Genomic DNA, 25,632 nt, shown 5'->3' on the forward strand with positions numbered 1-25,632 from the left:
CCACTTTTTTGAAAGTTTTGGAGGCATCAGTTTCAGAACGTATGTTAACAAAAACAGTGAAGTTGATATGATAAAACATTACATATCTTAGCTGTTTACTGTTTTTGTTTAAATATAGGTCAAAGAAGATTTACAAATCACTGCTTTCTGTTTTTTATTTGCATTTTAGCTACTGTCTCAACTTTTTTAGAATGGGGATTGTAAAATATTAAAATAGAAATATTAAATGTGCCAAAAGTTTTTATTTTCTTTTCAAATATGTTACATTCAGCAAATAAACTGCAAATATGCATTAAAATGTGCAAATGTGCACTTTTTTCATTAAAGAAATCAACCTGTATTATTTGACCAGGGGTGCCCAAACTTTTGCCTAACACTGTATGTCAATATTCTAGACCAAGCTGGCCTAGAAAAGCCGCTTGATACAGTGGTTTGCCAATGATGTGAAGCAAGGTGAAATCATATACAGTCTCATCTTACTGATTTTACAATTTGGAGAACATTTGGCACTTTAACACATAAAATAGCTGATAAAAAACTAAACTATAAATACTGATTCAAAGCTTATGAAGAAATCTATGTTTCAAAACCATTTCAGAAACTCAGGTATGTAGAGAGGAAACAACAGGTCATTCAGTGGTTGGGCCATTTGTACGCCTTTGGTCCATTTTGCTTTCATTTTTTAAAAAAACGGAACCAGAGTTTGTTTGGAAGCCAACCAGCAACAACCTCTTCAGGGGGTCTTGGTCTGCTTATTTGGTGTGTGCCAGAGTTTGCATAGCAGTGTTCTCATTTGTACTACATTTGAACCGCACAAACAGAGCAATCGCACAAGGGCTTTAAATGAACCAAACCAGCCAAGTGCAAACATGCCCTAAGAAAGAGCAGTAGGAGAACTTAAAATACATATTATCATCATACAACTCACCAGCTAATCATTGCTGATTCATCAAAATATATTAATTTATTTTTAAACCGACTAATTATTACAAAACAGAAAAAAAAAGTCAACACAGGGGATTTCTCTTTAACACGTCAATAATGGCACAGAGTTTAGAAGTTCCAAGACGTTATGGCTGTTTTGATCAAACCAAAGTTATTTTTAGCTACTGGCATGCTGTGAATTTGTTTATCACTGAAGTACATCAAGTCTGAATCCTTTACAGGCAAAACACTGTGTTAATGCAGCAGACTGCACTGGATAGTGCTAGAGGCTGGAGGGAAACTAACAAAAGCAACAGTTAAGTGGAAAGCACTAGTTCTCCTCCTAACAAGATGTAGCAGTATGAGAGCGAGAGCTACAATCCTAGAGGAGTTGGAACATCTAGCCATGGAAAAATGCATTTACCCTACTTTCATGTTGATACTGTTTTCACATGAGTTTCATGGTCACTTTATGTGAACTCTGTGTTTTGCTGAATTATTGAAAGCTTGCTGTCACACGTGTTACACGCAGCTGTTATAACACGTAGTTATATCAAAATGCACAAATTTTTAAATGGGGGAAAAAAAAACTTTCTTTAGGGTCAAATTAGAACAAATTAGAGCTAAAAATGCTATTGCAACAAATGCAATTCATTATGCTTAAATACACAGCACAATATGATTATTTGCAATTAATTGTTTGAATAATTTGAAACTCTAACTTTAACAAATTCAGGTCTATTGGACTATCAGATAAAGTGGGACAGTAAAGCACTTTGATATTTTTCTGTAACAGTCCAAACATGTCAACCGACTGCATCAAGTACAAAACAGGATTACTTTAAAACACTGTACAATGTAAAGAATGTCTGTAGAACAACCTGCCCTGTGCTGAACCATGTACATGTTGTCTGAAGAGCACAGTTGATGATGTAGACACACCACAATAGTGGTAGCAGAGTGGTGTGTAGGTGGTGTGCTGGAAAACAAGGTCAAATCAAACCCCTTAAACTTGAGAAACCCCTTGGCTGGTCCAGACTTGAATATTCCTCTTATAACTACATAACATACATAGTAGTTTGTAGGGGTGGGAATAAAAAAATCAGTACTACTAGAATTGCAATATTTTGGTTAAAAAACAGTATCGATATACAGAGGCCCAGTTATCTGCTATACTAATGAGAGTATCACACACAGCCATAACATAAGAGTATATACTCTGGGATGTGCATTCTGGCTATATTTAATGGTCAAGTATCCATAAAAGGGAGGGATTGGTTAACCAGAAAAAAAAAGGCTGATATTAAAGCATTATAGTTCTTACTCGTAATACGCAAAATGAGTAGCTGGTGTTAGCAGACTAAATAATGGAAAGTGTAGCATTTAGCATTGGTGTAAATTTGAAAATGTGTTTTATTATCCAAAAATGGCCAAAGGAAATATTTTGGTCACTGGTGAGTTTTTGTGTTGTATAAACCTTGAATAACAGAGCTAATCACCCTGCCACTAGAACCACCCAGTGCAGTGGTAGATGGTGATGGTGACTCAGAACAAAGAACTATTTTTACAGTTTTTTTTAGAATAGCTAACAAGCATTTTCAGTACTGAGTTCTCTGTTTTCAAAACTCTTCACACACATTTAGCACTCTGGTTGAATCAAACCATTAAAACCGTTCATTTTTTCCTTGCTTGAATAGAGAATGCATTCAGTGAACACAATCCCCAAAATTCTTTCATTCTCTTCTCACTCAGTCTCAGCCTTTAACAAAACTGTATTTCTGTAGCTCAAATTGCAAATGCTTACATACTATATTGCAAAACTGTTACAATGAACTCCTAAACATAGTATGAAAATAAACTGCATATCAACTTGTTAAATCACAAATACCATATTGCATAACAACCAAAGGCAACTATAGTGCTTATAGAGACAAAGTGCTGATTTAATGAATGTAAAAAGGACAATAACATCTATTTGCTGTCTCAACTGAGCATTGACCATCTATAAAAAGGGGGCCACTTCTGCAGCTCTTTTGTTGACAAAGCATGGCTCATTTTAGGCCCCACATTGTGTATAAGCAAGAGAGAACATTAGGTGTGATATGTAATAGAACATGTAGCCAAACGATACAGACCAGGTCAACCAAGCATTTAGTGAATCCACCTCAATGCTGATAATCGTTAGTGTTTCTAAGGTAAGTGTGCTCGGACTGACAAAATACTCTTACAGTAAGAACACTAGTGTTAATGCTTTGATGGAAGAAGTCTAATTTGAGATGGATTTACAGTGTTTTAAAGCTGTAGAGCATTTTGGATCTTAGCAAAAGCATCTTTGTAGAACTCTTGAGTTGTTTTTGGTTCAGGCTGACACCAACCAGTGTAGTTAGCTTAGTTGATTTAGTATATCTATCTATATCTTTAAAAGTCATAATAGCATTGTATTATGGCTGAAGTATCATGATACTATCGTTCCATGTGATCCTTTTGTGATTCCCACCATTAGTAATTCCATAGAAGTCACCAAATAAATCTTAATAGTCACTGGATAATAAATCTTAAGATTAACAACTGAGTAATTAGCCTATATTTCATGGGCTGGGACTAATTTTAGGTTCATTAGTGACTGATACAGCTGTTTACTTTCAAACATCACTATGTTTAGTTTTGAATGGTACTCAGAATAAACTGCAACTAGAATAGCTATTATTACCCCACAAAGGGTAAAATCCTACATTAGATCACTCCAAAGCATATTTAAACACGTCTGGTAGCCTATATAGCAATTAATTTCCAGGTGCTTATAGCTGTGCTCAAATGTCATTGGTAAATGAGCTGCCATTGCCTTATATTGTTAATGGGAATTTTTGTTCCTCATCTCCTGCTTAATGGCAAAATCCATTGTTGGATAAATGGCGGCCGTGTGAGGGAGAAAGGCAGGCGATGCGCCCCGGAACGGCGTTATCATCCTCCTGCGCTCACCACCCAGTAGCAGCCAAGTAAAATATGACCCACTGTCTGTGCTCTTCCCCGCCAGCTCTCATGTCACCTCTAGCTCTTGCCCTTTATTTAAGAATGGGAGTCTTCGGGAGAGACAGGCCCTAATAGAAACAGTTTGTCACCTTTTAGGAGAAGAATGGCTGCGCTGCTTGGAAAGGCTCCGAACACTGAAAAAAAAGGGGGAAGAGGACTTATTCTCAAGACTATTTAGGCTTGGGGACTGGACTGGTTACTCAAATACATGAAGATCTGCACTCATCTTAGTATTCATTAACTAAACAAGTAGGGATGCACCGATATGGGAACTGTGGGCTGATGCTGATATTTTTTCATGTGCCAACGCTGAAGTGCAAACGTTTACAAAATATAGAAATTTGGACAACATCAATCTATATTAGCACTGCAGAGAAATGTAAGATTTATTTCCATAGGTTTACACATGTAGCAAAATGATCAAAATGCAGATATATTACAGTTTTTCTCTATCGTTAAAACACATACAATGACACTGGGGTCTTCTTTGCCATTGTCACTTTCTTAGCTCAGCAGCAGTGTCCTTTCGTACGTGTGTTAACACATTCTCACTGCTTTCAGACTTTTTCCACATACTTTTACAGAACAATTAACACAGATCTCACAGAAAAACAAAAGTTCATTGAATAATTATGCAAAACATGATGAAAACATTTACTGAGAGCTTATAGAAAATAATCCCACAGCTATATTTACCTTCAGCACCCACATAGTGCATAATTGTACTCAGCAATCAGTTATCATCAGTTGCTGATGTAAACATTGATGTATCTCAGGAGACAAGAATAGGTTCCACATTGTGATATAATTACACTTTGGCATGTTCGAAATCTGTTAACAGTATCAGCAGAGAGAACAGAGGACATACAGAACTAATGAAGGCTGAAACCTGTGAAACTGAATCTGATTTTGGTCAGCAAGCTTCTGTTTGGTATCATGTGTTAACTGTTAACTAACTCAGAATCACCTGAAACTGATGATTCCAGTCTCAGTGTGCATCCCTATAAATTGCTCAATCCAGGGATGGGATGTAACGATATGTATTCTGAATACAGAAAGTGTCTGTATTCAGTGCAAGTTGTGGCTTCTTTTAAAGCCTGAGTAGACTGATAAATCATAGTGATGAGTCAGTTATTAATCGTGTTACTGTGCTCTGCTAAAGCCTGAGTAGACTGATAAATCAATGTGATGAAAATACTTTAAACTAATTAAATACTTACTGATTTTTATGATATTGAGCTAATTTACAGCCCAAGATCTTTTTTCTTATTTCAAGAAATCTTATTAAAAAAAAAAAAAAAAAAACGTCTTTGTCATACTTCTATCTTCCATTCTGATAATTTATTTAATTTAATTTAAGTACGGTTTTTCTTGATTTATTTTAATTTTTCTTCCATTCTGACAGATTTTTTGCAGTGGCAAATAGCAAAATTCATGGACATACCTATCACTATATCCAAGAGTCAACCCCTTGCTGTACATCGACCATTTGACCATACTGCACTGTAAGTACTGTACATCGTGGGAAAAAAGTCCATGCATCTGCATTCCTACACATACAGGTATCAGCTGGCAGCTGCAGCTTGCTCGCCTGAATGCGCTAGCTTCCACAAGCCTCTCTAGATGTTTGGGAAACATATGGCGCTGGCATCGTTCCTCTGCTGCTACGTGTGTGGAGTCTGAGATAAAGTCTTAAAGCGTCTCGGCCGCGTTTTCAGAACATTTGACTGCTGCTGGCTCCTGCCTTCCTTCGCACAGCTGCCTTACAGCAATGGCAAAGGATTAGCAGGCATCACTAGTTCTCAGACTTATTTGGGCTTACTTGCATGTTTAACTGACACATCAACACTTTCTTTTTTTCCTTTTGGGTTGTTGTTTCCCCCGAGGAATGAAACTACTTGAATACAATCCACGTAATGTTCATCTTAAAGCCATGACTGCTGTTGTTATCATCACTGTGGTGTAAGCTGTTAGCAATCGTGTGAAAGTTCATTAGCGTAAAGGTCAGCACTGCTGGGGTTCACCACAGTTTCATTCGGCTGCTTAACTTAAGACCTGGGCTAATTCCCCTTGACTGTGGGTGAGAGGGAGAGTAAACGGGCCTAATATGGAGTGATCACTCTCCAGAGGCAGGTCCTTGGCACTGGGCCTTCCCTACTTAAGCGCTCTTCACAGGGAGCTGTCAAATGCTTACTGACATTCTCTCCATCCAGTTCATTTGGCTCTAACAAGCCAAGAGAAGTGCGAGAGTTAGGGGCCCAACCAATGAAAGATGCAGATTCCTTAATCTGCCAGCTATAAGATCTGTCACTAATATAACGCGATAGCACTTTGTGTTAAGTCTGCAGAACTCAGGATGAAATAAGACCAGCTGGGGACCTTTGTCTAGTACACAAAAGTGGAACATGGACAATGAAATGAGACATTTTCAAGAGGCCAGTGAGGGAATGATACATTTGTTATTGACTTCCTTATGTGGTTTCTGACACTGTATGACATACTGTAAACTATAAACAGACAAAACAACAGCCACAATGTATGCTTCATGATTTCTGCCACTACTGTTTCAGCTATACATCATACTTTTGTTCATTTTTATAGATAACAGTATGCCACACAATGTCACAAACCACATAACCATGTCTATTTGGGGATACTTAACCCCTTTTGACAGCAGCCATAAAATGCAATTTCTGCCTGGTTTTTGGAGGACCCTCAGCTTTCGCACTACACACAGATGGATATGTGTATGATTTATGAAATCAGAAGTGAACAGCAATTTCGTCTTTGCAGGTGAGTAAGCAAGACAACATTTATACAAATCCTTTTATTGTGTTCAAATCCTCTTTTTGTGCTTTTATTGTGTCAGTTGTACACTATTGTTTGGTATGAAGAAAGCTGCAGTTGTGCTGTCTGTTTTGTCTCAGCATGGCCGTCTTTGTGGAGAGGTGTGAACTGTTTTTTTTTACAGCAAGGGGTTATCAGCCCTGCACTTTCACTCCTCATTGCTCACTAGCAGCTCAACACAGAGTCATGACATTTCACATACAGAGAGCCAACAGTGTCCTTCGAGTTATCATCAAAAAACAGGCAAAGGTCAGATCCCAAAGTGGCAAAATATACATGTAGAAAAACATAACACAAATTAGACCAGGTAGATAAAATCCAAAAGTGGGGCAGGCAAAAGTCAGAGCCAGAATCAAACAACTAAAACACAAGAAAGACCACTCAGTGGCTCTGTAACAGAAACAATACCTCGCACTGAGCTAATCTAAAGCTCGGGTTTATATGCTAAACTGAACAAATTACATGACTTACAAAAGCACGTAAAACAGTTCAATAATCAGGCAAGGCAGATCTCTGATACGCAAATTGGTGTGAGGTCACAGTCACGTGTTCACCCAGAGGGTTCTGGGAAATGAGTCCACCAGAGAGTTAGGGCTGGATAGATGTGTGACACCTAGATAATCTAATAGATGAAATACGGGGAAAAATATAAGATTTTATTACACTAATTAATCAAACTGTGGCATCGACATAGAAGAAGACACAAGAAACATTGTGCTTAAGGTAAATGCTCTTTTACTGAACATGCAGCAAGTGAAAAAACCCAGCCCAGTGCTACTCAAACAGCTGGAATAGTGGGAAGGTCACTTTTAGCCCTACATCTTCTCTCCATGGTGAGCTCTAAACTCACAAAAAATAACCCACAACATAGCACAATAAAACACAGCCAACACATACATTTCAAACTAACAAGCAACAACATAAACAGCAACAGCAACAAATGACCTTTGCATGCCACACCCCTAAAACCCTTTCAGAAACGTGGAGCATTTTGCAGACGCCACAATATGCAAGTCGATTTTTATTCTACCTGCAGAATGACCACTAAGGAGCCTGCAGAAAGATGTTAACCACTCGACACGGTTTATAGGAAATGTGCAAATTACTTCTCTTGTTATCCGTTGGCCGCTTTGGGAGTGTGTTGCTAAAGCAAGTTTAACTCTTCTGAGAAAAAGTATATTCAGAGTTCTAGATTAGTTCTGTGCAGGCCTAATTTTATTCTTAAAAATTTCAACCAGTGTAATAATCTCCTGCTAACTTGTGCTCCATCATCTGATTTCCGCCAGTTGCTTGAATAAGGATGTGACGCATGACAAAACACCATGACATATTTCAACAATCTAGTCAGCGCCTGGTTAAATTTGCATTTTTTTTGTGTAAAGATTTCAACTTTTTATAGTCCTCTTTGTTTTGCTCCTCTGCTGTTCCCACACTTGTCTGCACACAACTAATGCAGCTAACAAGTAATGGAAGCCTACTCCCAGCAGCTATCGTGAAAACAGCATGCCTGACCCTGCATTTACATTACAGCGGGCCAAAGTATTTTTCGTTTTGCATTTTATTAATTTCTATGGAGACAGGCTTCCATTACTTGTTAGCTGCATTAGTTATGCTATCACTTTAAGATGTTGCTCCATGATAACTTTAGTGACTGCTCATAGAAGTTTAAAATAAAGAAAGAGATCTTGTTAGTATCTCTGTAGTTTCTCTTAGAGATCAGATGGAAAGATAAAGGAGACATCTGCTTAGATCTCCTGCAGGTCTGATATTTCTCCTGAGCAAAAGAACTCAGTAATCTCACATGGTTACTCGGGTTTTAGTAGACATCTCCATAATTGAGCTCAGGTTCGATAAGATACTAATGCTCATCTTTATCTACAACTAAGTCTAATCTTTCCTTTCTCTTTCCTGCATCTCATGCCTCTTTTTGGTCTAATGCTGTTTCTCCCAAGAACTTTTCAGAGAGCAACATCTGAGCAATGCAATTTTCCTCTGGGAAATACAAATTGATTTTTTTCAGAAAGTCTTCCGGGACATAAGCAAGATAAAGAAACAGAAGAAAATAGTTGTAATACTGAAAAGGTGGAAATAGAAAAATCACTGTTATGCGCATAGCATTAGCAAGCAGTGCTCTTCTTTTTGCTGCCGCTTGCCATAATTAATCACAGGTTGGAGAGCAGAGGTGGCAGCCTCTCTGCAGCGGAGCAGCAGCTGTAAATCCGCAGCGTCTCCGTGAGACAGGTGCCCTCCAGCCGGTTCCTGTCTGCTGCCCCACTAATGGTTTGTTTCCTTTCCTGGAACGTAGCCTTGCTCCGGCTCTGCTAGTTTGCTTAGAATTTTCTAACTGGACGCCGAATTGAGCTCTAGTGTCTCTTCTCTTTCCCGAATTGCATCATGATGCAGTGGTTTCAAAAGAAAAGAAAAGAAAAAAAGAATAGGGGGAGGAGGGAGTGAAGACGAAAGTGCCTTTGAGGTTAAAAAGAGACTTCAACGAGCCTTGTCCTTTTTTTTTCCCCCTTTGCACTCCTGTCGCTAAGGAGCTCGGTGAATCAGTGATGAGTGCTATCAGATTTCTCTAGTCATGCATCCTCGTCTTACTGATGAGAATCAGTGGGACTGAAGCACTTCCAGGCAGACTGTATTGCTGGGCGGCATTGATTTTATTGATTTGATTCATTAAAAGCCTATCCATAAAGCAGCAGAAGCAACAGAACTCTCAGCCTTTTGCCTCTGTTTGTGTACAGTTGTATACTGTGGCCTGCTGCTGCTGATAAAGTAGCGTTTTATTCCACATCCGCAAGTACTGCGTAATTTACCTCCCTGTGAATATGGGCAAACATTCGAGTGGCCCTGCTGTAATTAAATGCCACAGATATTGAACCTACATTTATGTTTGCGAAAGTGAGTGATAATAAAGAAATAAAGAATAAAGGAAATAACACATGCATGGAGCGCAGATATAATACCTGTTCTGGGTGAGGAGCTCATTCATCCTAGCTGTCATAAACGTTGTGCCGTGACCACAATGAAATCAGACAGCCGCATCCATCACCGCTTTACCAGTGACATCCACTCAGTGTTTTCTATTACTTTACTTTCTCTCTCTCTCTGTGTGTGTGTGTGTGTGTGTCTCTCTCTCTGTCTCTCTCACTCACTGATGGAGTTTGTGTCTCTACACTCACTTCCTTTGGCATGTGTCTCTTGCACTTGTAAATAAATAGAGAGAAATAAAAGCACCTGCTGTCAGATGCGGCTGTCCGGTCCAGCAGCGATCGGTTGAAAAATACATCTGCTAGTAGAGGTGGATGGGGGGGCTAGGTGGTAAGCGAACTGAAGATTTGCTTCAGCATGCAAGGCAGAGCAAGAGGGTGTCTCATGAGGGCTCTGGGAAACAACACCTCTTCATAAGAGGAGCGAAAAAGGCAAAAGTGGGCTAAAGCTGCCTGACAGAGGGCCGAGGAAAGGCGGCAGAGGTGAGGAGTGACCCCCCGAGTGCCTCTAACAGAAAAATCGACTGCTTCTTGTTGAGAAAATGACCAAAGTCTGACACCTAATTTAAGGGATTATTTCCCCCAGGATGTCTCTGGTAAAAGGGCCTACACGCTGCTGCATGACCGACAGAGAGGCCCTGCCTTCTGCTGTTAAATCTCATGGGGGGAGGGTTCACCACAGGTAAAGAAAGTTTACCGTTGTCACAGTTTAGAATTGAGGCTGTCACGATTGTGAATTCAATTTATTGATTATTTCTTGATTCGCAATGATATTTATATTGTGTTTTTAAAATTCTCTTATTCTTTCTGTTTTTACAAAAAATAGAGCCTAATGGACCCATTTATATGCATTTTTTCCCACATAGTAATTTTTACTGATGGGCATTTTAATCAAATTTTTTATTTAATATTTTTTTATTTATTGTACTGTTTTAAACTCACATAGTATTGTATTATGGATGGATATTCCAATCAAATTTGATAAATTTGATAGTTGTGAGATGCTTTTTTACACATGCTAAACATTTGTTTTTACCTCAGCTAACATTACTAGCCTAGTCACAAAGTTACATTTCATCTCATACCTTTTAGTCCAAAACAGCGACACTAAATATGATAATTTCACTAAATGATGTTGAAAGTTTGATGTTTATCTGTGGCACTTCCTATGTGCTATAGCTACTCTTTGTACTGTTTGCTGTGTAGTATGGCATTATAAAGAAGAAGACAGGTCAATGGATTGAAAATTAATGGAAAAGCTCATAACACTCAACTGGGTGTCTGTTTATGAAGAAGCCGCCCTTCATTAAAATGAACCAATCTGCTTGCTGGTGAACTCACAAGCAAGAAAAGCTCCCCTCGTTGTGGAGACATGCACAGTAGCGTCAGCACAAGCTGAAAAATACTGTGCTTTATTTGAGCCAAATTCCACAAGCTGTTTCTGCTGTTTTGTCAGATTTTACCTACAATGTCAAATATGTTTTTAAAACATTAATGTAGCTTTCAGTTCAGTTCAGGGGTATAGATCTCGCTCCACTAAAAGAGATACACTGCAAACAATGGTATCTTGGCAAGTGAAATTATCGTAAATCTGGTCAACATACCTAATATTTCTTATTTTGAGATGGTTGAAGGAATATATTATTATTGTTTTAAGTAATATTGTCAAGTTTCTCACTAGACTTTCAGATAATTTTGCTTCTTTGTAGCATATTTCATACAACCATCAAAATTATCTGCCAATATAGTGAGATAATTTTACTAAATAATGTTACTTAAACAAGTAAAATATTCAAAAAGTAAGTTAAATAATCTTACATTTAGCTTACAATGGTCTCAACATGAAAAATATTGGATATATTGACTAGAATTAAGATACCATTTTTTTTTTTCAGTGTAAAAGTCTGGTCTTGTATGAGTGGAAATAACTGATCAGGGGCATTGCATTGAGTGGACAGAATTTCCTATGAGGACTTTGGTGGCAGCCTTTAGCTGGCTGCAGTGTTTTTCTATGCATCCTTTTTCTTGGATTGAAAAGATGAGAAACTCTAAAATGTGACCAAAATGTCAATTCTAACTTACTATTTGATTTTTTCCCAAACTTTCATGACTATTCAAAAAATGAAAAAAAAATTCAGAAATTCAGTGTCCCTCGGGCTCAGAGACCTCTAGGGACTCCATTTCTCAGAATCCCCATGGGGATCACATGATTCTCAGTCCTTCATCTTGCTCCAATCACCGCTGTCTGTTGCCTGAATACTAACTTGTTACACCTGTTCTCTTATGATTAGCTTAGTATAAAGCCCAGGCTTTTTAGACTAGTTCAGTGTGAGGTATTGCTGCTTGTTACAAGAGCTACTGAGAGGTTTTCTTCTGTCTATTGTGATTTTTCCGGTTTTGACTCTGTTTTGCTATTTTGACTTTTGCCCTCTTTGCCTTTGCCCTTTGGACTTTGTTTGCCAGGTTATGTCTGTGTCTTTTGTCTTTATTGGATTCGACCTTTGCCTGTCCTTTGACCACGTTTTTGGATTACGACTCTAACATTAAAGCCTCACTCTCTCTGAGTCTGAGTTATTCTGCCTCGTTACATTCAGATTCATCCTTAATTTTTATTTATCTCAATTGTGTCTTTTAGAGCTTCATTTCATTTAGAACCTGATTGTTTATCTTTTTTTTTCTCTTCGAGGCCATCTGTGTTTTTCTATCCAAGGCTACCCATGTTTTGTTATTGTCAAGTCTATTTTTATTGCCCTAACCTAATAGCTTAATGGTGTGTCAAAATAATCTGAAACATTACTTGATTACTATTATAACCAGTACTTACAGCCGTTTCAGGATGAAACTGCAGAATATAAAAAAACCCAGAACCTACTATTGTGTCCACCTGGAGAAAAAAATGGAAAACAAAAAAAATGCTTGGCCCGAATGCTTGGAACAAAACGTAGAACACAGCATAAGGCCAAACATCCCATGGAGGATCTTGAGGAAATACATAAGCCTCCCAGTGTTCGCCATGCTAACAAAGATTCCAGCTCCGCGCTGCCAGACACGGCTGTTTGTTCTTGTTAAACTGGCACTTGCTCTGCAGAACAGCTAAAGCCCTCTATTTGAAGTTGGGTCACAGAGGCACTGCGCCTGTCCAGCAGCAGAAACCAACTCTATTTCCTATTTCTCCCTTTCTCCATTTCTCTCTCCCTCTCTCTCTCCCGCTTTCTCCTAAACACACACACTGTTCTTGGGTAACTGTCAACAGTCGCTCAACTAATGAGCCTCTGCTTGGCCCTTGGAGGACACCGTAGTCCTCGGACCCTGAAGCAATCCCCTGCATTTCTTAACAGGACTGGTGGGAAAGAGGCCCGGGCTTTCATCCCGAACCAAATGCCTCGGCTTCCGCCAGCGCCGGCTCTGGTCTGTAGGGGTAATTTCCAGCCCGCTGCCATTTTAAATGACCTGTCACCAAGATTAATCCTGACCGAGGAACCTTAGACTTCTCAACTGTGACTCCATCTAACTCCTTACATTATGTACTGTTTGGAGCTATTATGGTTTAATATTGTAGGCAGATGATTGTGTGCAATATTGAATAATGTCAGGATGAAAGGTCAAAGCCATCAAACTGACTGACATTAGATGAAAGGAAAAGAGCCTGCTCAACTGCACGGTTTAAGGCATCTATAATTAAACATGAGGACAATTCTAAAGGCCCTGAATATGTCAGGAGAATAGAACAGAGGCAGCAGCAGCGTAGCCAGGTAGCACACATTACTACGCATTCAGGTCTCTATAGATTTAATACCCCCGCTCTGTCAGTGCAAACAATATGGTCGGAATCTAATAAGCCTCAAAGTACCTCCCGCTGCTCAGAGCCCTTGGTTCTAAACTGGATGTGTATAGTGAAATGCGAGAAAAAATTAAAAAGGGGCCTATTTCAACAACTATTTCAGCCAGGAATCATGCTCTCTAAGTGAGTCTACTATGAAAGCATGGAAAAAAATCCAATCAAAATATAAAAAACGGTAACTTGATCCCACTTAAAGCAACAAAAGAAGGACCGTATACATTGTGGATGAATGGTTAGAAGTCGTAGGCTCTGATCCTTATAAATAATATCCCTATTATCAAGCTTAAGTGATATATTCTCTCAACAGTAAAGGCTTTGCCATTTGAAGAACATGTCATCTCTGATAAGCCCTTCATTATGAATCGATCTCCGTTTCAGATGAGCTCCATGACACATCCTTTTCAGAAGCTGCCAAAATATGCTTGCTGATAAGATTCTCCTCCTCTCTCTGCTTATCACTCCAAGCTAGTGATACAGATCACCATCCACCGTGTATAAAATGTGAGGACAAGAACGCCGTTACGATCTTCTTGTAAAGGACGCTGCTTCTTATTCTCGCTGATGTAACTTTGATTTCCAGGTGTTTTTGTAATAAGCCCATCTTCAGATAGTTGTTTCCACATGTGTTTTATGAGCTATCAGAGATCATAGACATTTTATCAACATGATTTTTTTTTGCAGCCACTTAATTCTCTTTTTTTCGTGTACATATATCACCTAGCCCTCGTGTTGTTATCGCACTTTTTTAAAATTGAAAAAGGTCCCTGGATTCAATGCCACCAGGCATCATGTTTTATCCATGTAAAGTGGACCATTAATATTCAATGTGTTCACCTTAAGCTTAAAGTTAGGGTAGCACCTTCAGATGAAATGGCCATGGTCTGACTGTGATGAACTGTAGCAGGTTGCCAAATAATTACAAGAAGGGCCTACTGTACGTGAATGCATTTGGTTCTATAGTATGCAACTTCACAGGTCTGTCACAGTGAACTCCGCTACACATTTGTCATGCAGATAAAATCAATGCATTGGCTGTATTTTCTGGCTGGGAATTCTTTAGCACATAACTTGTGGTGAACCACTGTGGAAATGCAGCTTTAGCCAAGTCAAACTCAAATGTAGACCATACCTCAGCGCAGTCTTCAGGGATGCACGGAGGGCTGTGAATAAAACATCCACTAAACAGGCACTTTTAAGCCCTATACCATTCCCAAGCATACTGCACTCTTTTTTATACTGAAAATAATGTTTAGCTCAGTGCTGGGAATTGTTGGTAAGTTTCAGTATCACAATATATTCTAAATATATCATGGTATTATGATATCATATTATTATGATATGCTGAGTTCACGTTACCAAACTTAATGAACCCATATTTGCAAGGTAACACTTAACCCTGCTACATAAGATTGACATAATCAAGCCACAAACATGTCATACAGCCTAGTTAGCCATAATGACATATATAAATTTTAAATTAGTATGGGGCATGCTGTCATGCTGTCATCTGTCGTCACCTTTACTGGTAACAGTAACATGGCACTGTTATATTACTGTATTACTGAACAAAATTTGTCACAAAATTTTAACACCCTTGGTCAAATTACATGTTTTGTTGATTTTCTAAGTGAAAATAAGTAACACAGCCTCTACAGAAACACACTTCTGCACACGTTAACACACTATTGCTGTTTTTTTGGCCGAATTTAACATACATGAGGAAAAAAACGTAAAATGTCGCCTGTGCAAAAGGTACGGCGCATTTTATATTTTATGTTTTATAAATTTGCAGAAAAAGCCATATTTGTTGGATCTCTGTAGAGGATGTGTTAATTTACCTTCACTTAGAAAAAACAACCAAATATTTAATGAGCAGGGGTGTTCAAATGTTTGCATACAACTGTATGTCAGCGTTAAGTAGCAGAGTTCAAGTAAAGAGCTTTCATTAAAAGAATGTCTTATAATCTTCACATTGCACATTTTTTTCTCTTAACATTACACAGAAGGAAACCTTACATAGTTTTGTATATATTAACTGGACAAAAAGCACATTTCCAGAAAGGAAACTTACTTTGTTTTTGATGTTTATAAATTTTGCACTGCTCTTTCATTGCAGTCCTAAGCAGCCAGTAGGGGGACACCCTGGAGAGGCTGCCAGTCCATCACCGGGTCAACAAACTAGTAATAACTAATAAACAGTAATTTTGTCTTAGGGTGTTCAAACATTTGCATATAACGTATATTGTTAAAAAATATGGCTAAAACTAAAAATGTAGGACACTAATTTAGGACACCCATATTAATAATCAAAGTCAGACATTAGAATTCCTTTATGAGGTATATGCCACAAATAAATAGCAGCACAACATTATGACACTACAAGCAGTGAAAATAAAGAAATAAAACACCTATTAGCTGAATATACTGTGTGTATTTTTAAACATTGGGCAGTTCTCTCTGTGTGCCCTCTCAGTAGAGCATTTGAAGTCCCTGCCAAATATTTTCTCTATTGTCTTCTTCCCTTAAATGAATGCATTTCCCCTATGGAGGCACCTTGCTCTTTCCTATTTGTCTTACAAGGGTGATTCCGCCTGTGTCACAGACACTATCAATAACAATGTTATGTATGCTGCACAAAAATTGGACAAGCTGCTAGAACCTGAAAGGAAGCAATCAATACTGGTGTAGCTGTCATGTCAATAACGATAATGAAATAACAAGGTCAGAATTAACATGTGTCAGTCATCCTTTTCGGCTAATGGACACTGATAGAGTGTTCTACTTCACAGGTTCTTCGAGCACAAATCGACTCCTGCCTCAGCTAATCACAGAGGAAGTGGCTGCTTTTCTGGTGACAAGGGAATTACCTGAAGACAAACTGAATTAAATCCTATATGAGGTTAGCAATACCTCTAATCCAGCCTCTCATTCTTGGTTAATCCAAAGAGTTTACCATGTTTTTCTTCTTTTCGTTTCCTTTGTGTAGTTCAGCCTATTTACTGATGAGTCGAAGGACCACTGAGTGAGCAGAGAGGGCACAGAGTCAGACTTTTCTCTCACCGGGATATCGACAGAACGTACCTGACAAAAGGACAGCAATGAAAACCAAGGAACGGGGATCTTTGCTATGCTGTGAGAAACAGCTGTAAAAAGACTCCCAGTCCATATACCATAGACCAGAGTCATTGATGGAATGACTTCCTTGGGCCCTTGGGGGAGGCTATGAGGCCTGAACTGAAAAATGCATTAGTGTACAACTGTAACTTGCTAAGTAATTGTTGTGATATATGGATACTGACAGAATAAATCCTTTTACACACACAGCTGATGTGATGATTATTGAGCATTCTGAAAAAATGTAAAGGGGACAAACAGATGCTAAGACAGATGCTATTTTTAAAGACAAAATTTCCAGCAGATATTCACTAAGAAAAATGCTCTGAAAGATTCTCAGAATTCACCATAACTAAGAGACCTGCATTACTCAGGGGTACAATTACAGGACACTGGACCAGCCAAGAATATCACAGGAACCCATTCTGAAGTGCATATATACACACAGGCCCTGAATTATTTACATTATTGATGGAAATAAGGAAAAAAAAGACTGGACTATTTGTGTAAAACAAATAGTCCATTACTGAGATATATTACATGTTTCACAATTATTGGCACTGCTGTGTTTAGTACTTCCTGCAGCATCCTCTTGCAGGGGTAATTACACCGAGTCTGTATGTACACTGTTTAAGGCTGGAGAACACAGAGGGACCTTGGACTGTTCCTCCATACAGAATCTTTCAGACTCTTGGTATCCCTATGCATGCGCTTAGGAACCCAAACAGATTACCATGTCCCCTGGCTAAAATGGCTAGGGGCATTACACTGATTTTGTTTTCTCTAAGCCTTTTCTGGAGTGGTTTTGGGGTTATCTTTCATTTACGTAGTCAAGTGGTCTCATCTCACCATAGAACTGGCACCTGACAAACTCAATCCTGGTCCTGGAGATCTACTACCCTGGAGAGTTCAGATCCAACACACCTGGCTCATATAGTCAGATGCCCCTGGATCAGGTGTGTTAGATTAGGGTTGGAGCTAAACTCTGCAGGGTGGTAGGTCTCCAGGACCAGGATTGAGCACCCCTGCTCTAGACTCTTGGTTTAGCTGCTCTCAGGAAGGACATACTTCTTCCTAAGTCTGTACTGGCAGTTAACTGGGAGAGAACATTGTAGAAGGCACATCAGCCAAACAATTTGGTCTGTTAATAGTTGTTAGAGGATGCTGGACCTGTGTGCTCTGGCCTTAGGCTTTCCATTGAGCCTGAAGGTGTAGAGTTGGCATGTATGGGTTGATTTTGAGACTCTGTGACAATAAAATGCCATAAATGTCTTCAGATTTTGAGCTCTGGTCTTTAGGTTCCTCTTTGCCTCCAATACAGTCTTGCTCTATGAGAATGAACCATCTTGTGTTCTCATCTTGGCATGTTTGCATCTGTTCCATATCTTTGAAACCTTTTGGTTACTGCCCTAACAGAAGTTGGTGGTAGCATGCATTTTTGTCTTGTACACATTAACTTCCTAACCTGGTAAAATGCATCCTGAATCTTGTACATTTTCAGTTTTCTATGTTCCACTCTAGAGATTCAATCTGGCACTGAAGGAACAGTAAACAATTAGGCATATGGGTGTTACCAGTGAGAAAACCAGTTGTGTGAACACAGTATAAGAAAGGTAAACACATCTCCATTGAGAAAAAGCCTTCAAAGCATTGCTCAGTCATACCTTCCGGTTCTTTAGCTATTGTTACGGTTTAGTTTTCCAGACCTTTGGGTCCTCAAAGCAAACTGAATGATTCACCAGCCAAAATTCCAGGAGAAATGGTTGGCAAAATGACTGTATATAAACCCCCTGGAGAAATAGGCAGTGAAGGGCCCTCCACAAGGAGCTTCTTATGGCAGACATGAATAATTCATTAACCAAGTAAAATAGTTATTGATTTATTTGTTGATTGACTAATTGATTGTATTTTTTCAGAGGCCCTGAATTCTGGCCAGGGCTCAAATATAAGTACTATAGTCATGGTGTTTTAGTTACATTGTTAATGTCTCAGGAGGCTTCACTATACTGTGCTCGGACATATATAGGCTACATACATTCTCCACTGCTTCCACTGTGAACCCCCACACACACAAGCTCTCTCTCTCACACACCGATGGACCCAAAAGCATATGATATTTAAAGGCTAATTCAAATCAAACAGAAACATTCATCAAATGAAATATCTAATCAGCTCAAAAACCACACAGCCATTCAGGTCAGGGCACAAACTGCATATTGCTTAAGGCTGTCAGCTACAGACAGAGCTTAACAATACTGATAAAACACAGTATCATGACCCTGTCCTGCTATAGCACAGCATCATGGTGTAAGATGATATTTTAGTTTGCATTAATAAAGAAGTTAATCAGAAATTTTGTTCTTGGTGCTGCTAAAAGACGGTCTTGTAGAGCCTGTTTTCAATGAACTATTTTGTTCCATTTTCTTCTCTTAAAGTGGCCAAAGGGAAAGATTAAGCACATTTACACTGTAAAAATGAAGTCTTCTGAGGTAAAATATGTTAAATTTAGTGAAAGTGCATTAGATTTAAAATTTTTTTTTAAATAATACGTTTATTTAACTTATTTCTGGATTTTTAAAGCTGTTTTAAGTCATCTTACCTGGTAAAATTGTTTGATTTTATTGGCAGATAATTTAGTTTGTTTTGAGCCAGAACATTATTATTTCAAGAAATAATGCTCAAAACATGCAAATTTATAAGCCAAAAGAATAAAACCATTTCTCTACATAGCAATATTTAAAACAAGTTAAAAATGTCTAAATATAAGTTAGATCATATTCTGTCGCTGCTATTGGAACAAAACCTTGTATCTTCAAAAAGGTAACTTCACATGAGAAGGAAAACATTTCTAAATATTAATGGACGTAAATGGAGAAATATATTTTTCCAAGTAATTTTGGACAGTTTCTGTTGGTCCGTTCATCATGTAATTTTGACACAACATAAAGGGCAACTTCCTATTTCAAACTAGGTCAAAAAATGAAAAGTGATATGAATGATATGAATAAAAGTGAGATATGAGGTTTTGTCCTGACAGCAGTGACATACTGACTAGATTTAAGACTTGGTTTGGCATGATATTACATTTTACAGAAAGTAAATTAACTGTTTATTTCATTTTTATGTATTTTTATATATACATCTGGGCTTTCAAAACAGTCCCACCAAATGTGATAATTTGCAGTTGCTGATTGAAGCCCATAAAATAGAGTTAAAATACTGAAACCAAACCCATTGGAAACAGGGATGCTGCTTTGTTATGGGCTATATTTTAGAGGCCTGTCATATCTATGAAATATATCATTAAAACTATCACTAAAAAAGAAAGGCAATATCGCAGTAGGTCAATATCACGGTATAGCGGTATAGACGATATATCAGCCAGTCTTAGCCGCAGATTTAACACATGCAGTGCTTTTGTGACCCTCTGGTAATGGAAAGCTGTAAAGCTGTAATCCAATCAGGGCTTTACCTTCTAATCACAGCTCTAATCACACAGATTCGCCGCTGCTTTAAGGCACTTAACACCTAATCGACTGATTAAAATCGCTGTTTAATTTCAGCTCTTCATAACCGGAGCGAGGTTACAGCTTAATGAAACTTGTTGTTCAGTATCGGTAGCCTGAGGGCAGCCTTTTCCCCTCGGCCAGCTCAGGTGGACATCACTCCAGCACTACATCACACGCAGCGCGCGCCTTAGACACATGAACTGAACGAAGCCGGTCTGGTCACTGACTCTCATTCCGAGCTGCACTTCTCCATCCAGCTGAAGCTCTGAGCTACTCAACTTCACCTGCTCTGAGAAGATAAACAACTACTCTAAACAGCAAATTTATCAGCTGCGCTCCATTCATCTCCACAGCGTCACAGCCGCGCTTTTCATATGAAACAGACGAAGCCTGTAAGTAAGTGACTCACCTGAGAAGATGAGCTGAAGGAAGTAAAAGCCCACAAGGTCCATCTCTCTGGAAGTGCGGGGGGAGATCTAAGTCCAAATGTGGCCGCAGTGCTTCGTTCATATATGTGCTGAGATCATGTGAAGTGGAACATCGAGAAAGAAAAAAAAAACAAAACACACACACGAGCCGCCAAAAAGGCAGGAACGGCGCGAGCGCGGTGGAGAGAGGCAGCGGCGGAGCGCGAGCTGTGCCGTGCAGTGCAGAAGTGAGGCTTTAGTGAAAGTTAGTCCATATGTTGGTTAAAGGAGGAGCACAGTCCAGCTTACAGCTCAGCCCGGACTGGGCTTTCATTCACTCAGCACGAGCCACAAACTCCGCGGGGAGAGAGAGAGAGAGAGAGAGAGAGAGAGAGAGAGAGAAAGGTGGCCAACACTGTGAGAGGCTCAGAGAGAGAGAGAGAGAGAGAGAAAGGTGGCCAACACTGTGAGAGGCTCAGAGAGAGAGAGAGAGAGAGAGAGAGAGAGCGAGAGAGAGAGAGGGGTGATCAACACCGTGAGAGGCTGAGAGAGACAGAGAGACACACAGAAAGGGAGAGAGAGAGAGGTGACCAACACAGTGTGAGGCTGAGACAGAGAGAGAGAGAGAGAGAGAGAGAGAGAGAGAGAGAGAGAGAGAGAGAGAGAGAGAGAGAGAGAGAGAGAGAGAGAGCGAGAGAGATGAACAAGATAGATAAATTATCTAGTGAAAGAAAGAGAGCAAGACAGCAAAAGAGATGACAAAGTGTGTGTGTGTGTGTGAGAGAGAGAGAGAGAGAGAGAGAGAGAGAGAGAGAGAGAGGCTGAGACAGAGAGGAAGATAGCAAGAAGTAGAGGTGACCAACACAGCGTGACACTGAGAGTGAGAAAGAAAGAAAGAGAGGGGGGGTGACCAACATAGTGTAAAAGTGAGAGAGAGAGAGAGAGAGAGAGAGAGAGAGAGAGAGAGAGAGAGAGAGAGAGAGAGAGGGAGGGGTGATCAACACAGTGAGAGGCTGAGAGAGAAAGAGAGAAAGGTGGCCAACACTGTGAGAGGCTCAGAGAGAGAGAGAGAGAGAGAGAGAGAGAGAGACAGACACAGAAAGGGAGAGAGAGAGAGAGAGAGAGAGAGAGAGGTGACCAACACAGTGTGAGGCGAGAGAGAGAGAGATGAACAAGATAGAGAGATTACTAAGAGAAAGAAAGAGAATGAAACAGCTAAAGAGATGACCAAGAAAGAGTGGGAGACAGAGAGACAGAGAGAGAGAGAGAGAGAGGAGACACAATGAGAGAGAGAGAAGGCAGCAAGAAAGAAAGGTGACCAACACAGTGTGAAACTGAGATAGAGAGAGATGTGAACAACATAGATAATTACCACAAGAACAAGAGCAAGAGAGCTCAAGAGATGACCAAAAGAAGGAAAGAGGGAGAGCAAAGAAAGAAAGAGAGAGGTGACCAGAAAGAGTGATGAACAACATAGAAAAGAAGAGAGAAAAAGGCAAAAAAAAATTCCCAGAGAGAGAGAACTAGAAAAGAGAGAGTTGAGTGACCCAGAGAGAGACAGATGAGCAAGTGAAAGAAAGAGTAATCTAGAGTAAGAGATGACCAACAGAGAGAGAGAGAGAGAGAGAGAGAGAGAGTGAGAGAGCTATCGAGAGAGAGAGTCAAGTGGAGTGGCACTGAGTGAAAGTGCTCACACAAACTGCAGGCTCAGAGTGTTCAAACTGAAAATCATATTGAATTGTAAATTACAACAATATGAAGCTCTATAGCTTCAGCTATGAAACACACTCTCCTCTCCCACCCACACGCTTCTCCTATGATCACATGTCTTGCACCCAGACCCTGGTGGGCTTTTGCCAGAGCATCTTGAGTGCCTTCAGGAATTCAGTGCCTCTTTTTCTCACTTGTACTAAAAACATTTTTATATTATCATTATCATCAAAAAGAGGCTTCAGAGGGGCACTACAAACACAAAAGACATTTGATGAGATGTGCCGGATAGGAGTTTTTTGGACACCTGCTGAAGTGGGCTGGTGAACGGCAGACTCAGCCTATGTGATCTGCATTCATAAATCGAGTGTTACTTCTCTCTCCTTTTTCTTTTTTTCTTGATTTTGAGACAAGATCCTATGAAGTTATGCTGCTGCACAGACTTGGTGACATTCTTATCAGAACGGAGAAGCAGACCATGGTTAATGTGCACGATGAACACACTTGATAGTCTGCACCAGCATTAGACTGCTGCAACACAAGGCCGGTTTCATTATGAAGTAAACTTGCTGTTGATATGGAATTAAAATTTATGGCTGTGGCCTGGCATACGTAAAATCCTTTCCTAGTCCAGCCTCAGATGGACATCATTCCTGCTAGAAGCGGAAGGCATGTATATGTATGTTTTCATACGCATCCTTTGGTTGTTAATTTATATGCACTCCATATGATGTGATGACTAAGGGGTACAACAATGTTACATTAGACCTCAAATAACTACTTTTTTTTATTCGCATACATTTTTGCTAAAGTACATATCTTGGAGATTTTGACATGTGTATTTAGCTTTGCTCCATCTGTGTGGGCTGCAGTTTGTATTACTGTATTACAAAGATTCCCCTTAACAAATATAACAGATCAAACAATAAATACTAATAATGTACTATTACATGTCACAAACTGCCACTCTTTCTGTCATGAAAGGAATGCTTTTGTGAAAAAATCAAATTTACACAAGTTTTCCAGTTCTAGTTGATCAGCCAGGACATGTTTGATGTCCAAATGTTGCTTATTTAGTTTAAACTGCAGCTATGATGCTAACATGCTAACAAACACTAGAAGTCAATAGTGACCAAAATTTTTTTTGTAAATAGATGCACTCTCAACTTGATCAAACTGTATCCAGGTATTCATTAAAATCACGCAGACTTGTCAAAGTGGTTTACGGCACAGTATGACTTACTGTGAACCCTCTGAGTCTTCAGAGAAGGTAAAATGATATTTGTAAAATAAGTTGTAAGTAGATTTTTGTTGCTTGTTGGATTTAAAAGGGTTGGTTGGGAAACAAAAGGGATTTTTGGTGTGTCCCATTGGTTTGGGCTGAACTGAAGGCCTAATGTTTCTGATTGACCATAAGCTCAACTAGAAAGTGACAGTGGAATCAACTAAGCATGTTTTGATGAGGTGGGACCCATTTTGTCACTTTAGGCCTACTAGAAGTCCTGAATATGTCACTGACTGCGAATGGCTGCCTGACCAAAGTCTTTCAGTTGGGGGGAAAACAGCGGCAGTTTTGCGTCAGGGCGAAGGGTGAAGGAGTCATTGTGAAACTGCTACAACATATATCTGTTAATATGTCTATTCAAAGCTTCAAATAAAACATGAAATGTCTTTTACAAGCTTCAAATGTCCTAGAATGGCCAAAAAATGATCAGGTGAATCACTGTTAGCTTAGCGCTAACATAATATTAAAATCCAATTGAGGGTGCTGCAGAAATTAACATTCTCATAGAGGTGTTTTTACTTGTTTTTGACAGAATTTTGATATTTATTGTCTGAATTGAAGGCGTAGCTCTAATAGTCATGGTTCACCACTACTTTTAACCATAAAAATGAGCAAAACCTCACTGTGTAGCTGAATGCAGCCGGTAACCACTTAAGACAGCAAGTGTTACGCTGAAATCCAACTGCCATTTGTGTGCACGTATGTCATGCAGTCATACAGAGGCTACAGATTATGTTTGCCATTTCTTTTGTTTCTTCTTATAAATAACTGTCTTGGATTTTTAAGCAGAATAGATATATTTATATATACAAACAACAGAAATCGAGAATGTAATGTAGTGTTCTACACTGTGGTCTGTTTAATGTGCATGCATGTGGAGGGGGAGTCGCATTCTGTAGGGGAGTCAGAATTTTGGCACAGTAAGTCATTTTGTGCTCTAAATCACATTGAGACGTCTGAGCGACCTCAATGAAGAGTCTGTGGTTTGAGTGAGTTGAAAGATGGTTTGGGGAAATATTCAGTCAAAAGATTCGTGTGACTATCGACTTAAGTGTTTGTTAGCTACATTAGTCTTGTAGCTCCGGTTTAAAACTAAAGAAGCGAAAGTTTGACACCAAACATTCCCATCTGGGTTAAGAATTGCGTAAATTTGATTTTTCTATGAACTATTCCTTTAAAGACAGCTTAAAATACGTACTTTTTTCTCTAAGTAGTGCAGAGGTGGGCCGTGGCCTGGGAGACGTAATTGTCTGCACCTCCATTTGAAGGAAAAGACAGCAGGATCTTTCTCTCCCTTGTTGCTATGCTTCTTAAACTCCCGCTAAAGGTCTGTATGATGAAGTGTGGCACAGCCAAGTGCTTATAGTGTGACTGAAAATAAAGTTTACACAGTTTTTCATGCATCTCAAAAGTAGCTGCGGCTGTGTCACAAACTGCATATACCATACAAAAGTGTGCTTAATTACTACACCACAAATGGTGCATTGTTTATTTTGAATATACTATATAACACACTATTATGCAGATTGACGCAGCCTGTGTGTCGGCACATTAGGAAAAGTTAGGCTACGTTATAGCAGGGTTTGTGAGTTCAGACCATGCCTTCAACATGGTTGTGGTATGAGGGAGGACTGATTGAGGGAGGGGGGGAGAACTCTGAGAACATGGGCGGGAGTTCTGGGCAGCTTCTGCCTGTAGCTAGAAGGCCAGACCCCCCTTTTAGCTATAGTAGGACTGATGTAGGACTAAGGAACTGGGGTGGCAGTGGGAATTGCGAACATTAGGGCATTAGATTGGAAGAAGAAGGGGTTTTAGGCTTGTTCTTCCCACTAAACTTCAGTTATAATGTAACTACATTTAAAAATTTAAGAGAACGCATTATTTCTAAATTACAGCTACTTTCGAAAAGCAATTAAACATGTATGTTTATCTGTTTTATACACCGTTAAGCCTACAGAAGACACAGTGAATAAAG

General features: G+C 39.3%; 1 protein-coding gene across 1 annotated transcript in view; it reads right to left on the reverse strand.

Annotated features, from left to right (window-relative positions):
• gfra4b (GDNF family receptor alpha 4b) overlaps positions 1-20,873 on the reverse strand; it is an 85,685-nt gene extending 64,812 nt beyond the window's left edge. Inside the window, exon 1 of the mRNA XM_036575640.1 lies at positions 20,665-20,873. Coding sequence (XP_036431533.1) covers positions 20,665-20,707 — 43 coding nt within the window. The 5' untranslated portion in view covers positions 20,708-20,873. The remainder of the gene's footprint in view (positions 1-20,664) is intronic.
• Between the last annotated feature and the right edge of the window lie 4,759 nt (positions 20,874-25,632).

Source organism: Colossoma macropomum, unplaced genomic scaffold (assembly GCF_904425465.1).
Source record: "Colossoma macropomum unplaced genomic scaffold, Colossoma_macropomum, whole genome shotgun sequence".
NCBI lineage: Eukaryota > Metazoa > Chordata > Actinopteri > Characiformes > Serrasalmidae > Colossoma > Colossoma macropomum.